Genomic DNA, 5,433 nt, shown 5'->3' on the forward strand with positions numbered 1-5,433 from the left:
GGCCTGCCTTTGGCTCTCTTAACTCCAGTACTTTAATCTTAGAAGGAGAGCCCACAGACCAGTTGAGAATGAGGACACACCTAAATCAGACTGAGTGACATTCCTGAGCCCTGGCCCCATCCCCACTCTTGTGGTAAAATCTTCAGGTTGGAAATCCAGCCTTCCCTCTAACACCACGTATCTACTCCGCAGCAGCAGCCGTCACATCCCTTAGGAAACCTTCTCTGACAGCCTCCGATACACATCCACAAAAAGACCTGACCCCTCCTACCTTTGAGTCTTCCCTCTCAGCACCTACGTGCTTAAGCCATCTGTTTCCCTCTCCCCTGTGAGTTCCTTGAAAGCAGGGACTGTGTCCTGTTCTGTTTGGCACAAGGTTTGCATGTAATAGGCCCAACATACATTTTGTTGAACGAATGAGTCACTAAAGGAATGAAGAGTGAAGGTCTTGGAAGACTGAAGGTAATTTATGTAATGACTAAGAGCTCCAGCGTGAAGTAAAACGGACCTGAATTCAAATTCTGACATCATCACTTAATAGCCAGTCTCAGGCAACTTTCTTCAGCTCTTTAAGCCTTAGTTTCTTCTTCTGTAAAATGGAGATTTAATATGTTCTTCATGGAAGTGTTGTGAGGGCTGAATTAGATAATCCATTTAAAGCACTACACAGAGTTACTAGACTGTCTGTTTCCATATCCCTCTTTCCACCAACCTTCCCACTAGGCATACATTTTGTTGAATGAATGAGTCACTAAGGGAATGAAGAGTGAAGGTATTGGAAGACTGAAGGTAATTCATTTATGTAATCACTAAGAGCTCAAGCTTGGAGTAAAATGGACCTGAGTTCAAATTCTGACATCATCACTTAATAACCAGTCTTAGTGCTCAGCCCAGGGTCTGGCACAGAGAGGTGGCCTCTAAAAGTTCTGTTGAACAACCAAACTTAACTTGCATTTGCACTGCACTTCACAGTTCATGACGCAGTTTTACACCCACAATATGTAGAGTTACTGGCCTTTTCATTACCAAGAATATTCCTGTTATTATTGGAGTCCCATGGGACCATATTTGGAAAAACATTCATCAAACAAATTCCATTTATGCTAGGCGAGGTGGCTTGCACCTGTAATCCCACAAGCTTGGGAGGCTCAGGCAGGAGGAAGCCTTGAAGCCAGGAGTTCAAGACCAGCCTGGGCAACACAGTAAGACCCATCTCTAAAAAAAATTTTTTTAAAGTAGCCAGATACAGTGTTGAATGTCCTGTAGTCCCATTTACTTGGGAGGCTGAGGCAGGAGGATGACCTGAGCCCAAGTTCAAGGCTGCAGTAAGTTATGATCATGCCACTGCACCCCCAGCCTCGGCAACAACAGAGCAAGATCCCATCTGTTAAAAAAAATTCAATTTTCTGGCCAGGCACTATGGCTAACGCCTGTAATCCCAACACTTTGGGAGGCCGAGGTGGGCAGATTGGGGTCAGGAGTTTGAGATCAGCCTGGCCTACATGGTGAAACCCAGTCTCTACTAAAAATACAAAAATTAGCCTGGCTTGGTTGTGCACTGTACATCTGTAATCCCAGCTACAGGGTGGCCATCCCAGCTCCCAGGCTGAGGCACGAGAATTGCTTGAGCCTGGGAGGCTGAGGTTGTAGTGAGCCAAGATCACATCACTGTACTCTAGACTGGGCGACAGAGTGAGACTCTGTTTCAAAAAAAAAAAAAAGAAAAAAAGAAAAAATCCCATTTTTAAATCAATCAAGGTCATGCCAACTGTTAACCAGAACTTCTGATCTACGTGAAATAAGAATTTTTGTCCCCATCTCCCAGCACAGGATGTGGATACATAGTAAATACCCAAGAAATGCTTCCCAAATGAACACATGTATGGTTTCTTTCGTCTTTCTGAAATGTTGGAAGTGTCCCTCCTCCCTTACTCCTGGCTTTTATTATATCTTAGATCAGAGCTGAGCATCCCAGGTTGGGAACTCTTGACTTCGTAACAACTCCATGTCCCCATTTTACTTCCTATTTTTTTTTTGGAGTTGGACTCTCATTCTGTCGCCCAGGCTGGAGTGCAGTGGCACGATCTCGGCTCATTGTAACCTCTGCCTCCTGGGTTCAAGTGATTCTCCTGCCTCAGCCTCCCGAGCAGTTGGGACTGTAGGCGTGTGCTACCATGCCCGGCTAATTACTGTATTTTTAGTAGAGATGGGGTTTCACCATGTTAGCCAGGTTGGTTTTGAACTCCTGGTCTCAAGTGATCCACTCACCTTGGTCTCCCAAAGTACCGGGATTATAGGCGTGAGGCACCATGCCTGGCCTTTACTTTAAAAAAATTTTTTTCCCTTAAACCTATTTAAAAAAAATAGAGATGGGGTCTCGCTATGTTGCCCAGGCTGGTTTCCAACTCCTGGCCACAAGTGATCCTCCTGCCATGGCCTCCCAAAGTGTTGGGATTACAGGCATGAGCCACCATGCCCAGCCAATATCCCCATTTTATAGATGAGGAGACTGAGGCCTTAGGGAAAAAGGCTTGCCGAAGGCCACAGACTTTGGAAGTATCATTGCTGAGACTTCCTTCCATGGCAGCCTCTTCCCATAACATTCTTCTGCTTTTGTAAGACAGAGTCCAGAGTCTTACAATATTACAATATATATTGACAGAGTCTTACTCTGTCACCCAGGCTGGAGGGCAGTGGGGTGATCTTGGCTCACTGCAGCCTCCGCCTCCCAGGTTCAGGTGATTCTTGTGCCTCAGCCTCCCGAGCAGCTGGGATTACAGGCACGTGCCACCACACCTGGCTAATTTTTGTATTTTTAGTAAAGACAGGGTTTCACCAAGTCGGCCAGGCTTGTCTCGAACTCCTGACCTCAGGTGATCTGCCTGCCTCAGCCTCCCAAAGTGCTGGGATTACAGGCGTGTGCTACCGTGCCTGGCCTCCTCCCATAACATTCTATGACCTAAAATTAAGATGCTTGAATGGGTATTCTTTTTTCAAACAGAAACCTTTCTTCCTCCTTAAAATGCCCACCCTCGGCCGGGCACTGTGGGAGGCTGAGGCAGGCGGATCGTGTGAGGTCAGGAGTTTGAGAACGGCCTAGCAAACATGGCAAAACCTCGTCTTTACTAAAAATACAAAAATTAGTCGAGCATGATGGCGGGCGCCTGTAGTCCCAGCTACTAGGGAGGCTGAGGCAGAAGAGTTGCTTTAATCGAGGTGGAAGTTGCAGTGAGCCGAGATTGTGCCTCTGCACTCCAGCCTGGGCGACAGAGCGAGACTCTGTCTAAAAAAAAAAGCCACCCCCTGGAGCAACACAGCATCAATACAACCCTCTTTAGTAAGATGGGCCTTTCACTAGCCGAAGCCAAACATTATGGCTCCCCTAAGTTTTTAATCCAGTTATTCTTTGGATAAAAATAAGTCATGAGCTCAGGGGAGACGGTGTGTTGGTTTACTCTGCCTCTTGTGCCCCCAGATGTCTACTGTTGTGGAGCTGAACGTGGGGGGTGAGTTCCACACGACCACCCTGGGTACCCTGAGGAAATTTCCAGGCTCAAAGTTGGCAGAGATGTTCTCTAGCTCAGCCAAGGCCTCCATGGATGCAGAGGGCCGCTTCTTCATCGACCGCCCCAGCACCTATTTCAGACCCATCCTGGACTACCTGCGCACTGGGCAAGTGCCCACACAGCACATCCCTGAAGTGTACCGTGAGGCTCAGTTCTATGAAATCAAGCCTTTAGTCAAGCTGCTGGAGGACATGCCGCAGATCTTTGGTGAGCAGGTGTCTCGGAAGCAGTTTCTCCTGCAAGTGCCGGGCTATGGCGAGAACCTGGAGCTCATGGTGCGCCTGGCGCGTGCAGAGGCCATAACAGCGCGGAAGTCCAGCGTGCTTGTGTGCCTGGTGGAAACGGAGGAGCAGGATGCATATTATTCAGAGGTCCTGTGTTTTCTGCAGGATAAGAAGATGTTCAAGTCCGTTGTCAAGTTTGGGCCCTGGAAGGCAGTGCTAGACAACAGTGACCTCATGCACTGCCTGGAGATGGACATTAAGGCCCAGGGGTACAAGGTATTCTCCAAGTTCTACCTGACATACCCCACCAAAAGAAACGAATTCCATTTTAACATTTATTCATTCACCTTCACCTGGTGGTGATACTCAGGAGCAGAGACTATTACGAGTTCTGGCATGGCTTATGAAATTAAAAGTTGCCATCAATGCCATTTCCCTTTAATTTCACAAATATCAGGCAATTTCCAGGGTTGGTCTAGAGCCTTGCCCCTAAATATTGATCTCCCATTTAAGGACTTTCCACTCTATTGCAACTGACACCACTATATTTGCCTAGCAACTTGCAGCTGCTTCCTCTTCAAAGCCTCATGTATCTTTAAGAATGTTTCAACAATGCGTTGGCAAGAGATGTGGGATGACAACAGGAACATACAAGATACTGTGAATCTAGATGTTCTGACCTAAAGATGTAGTCTACCTAGCCCCAGCTTGTGGTCCAATCCATCTGTCTCTGGCATGTGCCCTCATGTAGCAGGTGCTTTCCTGATCCCCTTTATGAGATGCTGTGGGTGCTAAAACCTCAGAGCTGTCCTCTTCTCTAGAGTGGAGGTTTTCAAAGTGCATCATCAGCATTACCTGTGAACTTGCTGGAAATACAAATTCTCAGACCCCACCCCAGACTTACCGAATCAGAATTTCCAGGGGTTGGCACAGCATTCTGATTTACCAAACCCTCCAAGTGATTTTGATGTATTCTAATTTTGAGACCATCTCTAGAAAAGAATTGCTACCTCTTGTATGGAGGTACAAAAGACTGACCTCTTACATCGAGGAACTTCCTTCCCCAGAGCTCCTCATGGAATCAGGCTGAAGTCAGTCTTCTTCTGAGAGCACATTCTTACTTAATTTTTTTTTTTTTTCCTGTTCTATGCTGCTTCCCTCACTCCCCTTCTCCTAAGAGCACTCCATCAATAAACCACTTGCATGAGAGTCTCAGTTTTGGTTCTGCTTCTCAGCCTAATACAGGACTCATCCTCTAAAGGAGGATACATGTCGACGTTCATTCTTCTCCAAGTCCAGGTCTGAGATAGATGACCCCCTTCCCTGTGTAGTAGCTTGATCAGCTATTGTGGGTTGTCTGGAACTTTCTTGGGACATAGGGTTTCTTTCTTGGGACCAAAGGGTTTCTTGGGATACAGGACTTCCAGTATAAAAACTTGGAAGTCTCATCGGGTGCAGCGGCTCATAGCCTATAATCCCAGCACTTTGGGAGGCTGAGGCGGGTGGAGAACTTGAGGTCAGGGTTTCAAGACCAGCCTGGCCAACATTGTGGAACCCTCATCTGTATTAGTCTGTTTTCACACTGCTGATAAAGACATACCTGAGACTGGGCAATTTACAGAAGAAAGAGTTTTAATGGACTT

General features: G+C 46.8%; 1 protein-coding gene across 3 annotated transcripts in view; it reads left to right on the forward strand.

Annotated features, from left to right (window-relative positions):
• The window catches only part of KCTD14 (potassium channel tetramerization domain containing 14), a 48,630-nt gene extending 44,245 nt beyond the window's left edge, over positions 1 to 4,385 (forward strand). For 2 of the 3 annotated variants that reach the window (XM_011989714.1, XM_011989713.1), the window contains one exon: positions 3,476 to 4,385. In XM_011989714.1, coding sequence (XP_011845104.1) covers positions 3,476 to 4,153 — 678 coding nt within the window. In that variant the 3' untranslated portion in view covers positions 4,154 to 4,385. Of the gene's footprint in view, positions 1 to 2,345; positions 2,515 to 3,193 lie in introns of those variants that run through there. The other variant, XM_011989715.1, reaches the window with a different exon arrangement.
• Positions 4,386 to 5,433: the final 1,048 nt, after the last annotated feature.

Source organism: Mandrillus leucophaeus, unplaced genomic scaffold, assembly GCF_000951045.1.
Source record: "Mandrillus leucophaeus isolate KB7577 unplaced genomic scaffold, Mleu.le_1.0 Scaffold360, whole genome shotgun sequence".
NCBI classification, from domain to species: domain Eukaryota; kingdom Metazoa; phylum Chordata; class Mammalia; order Primates; family Cercopithecidae; genus Mandrillus; species Mandrillus leucophaeus.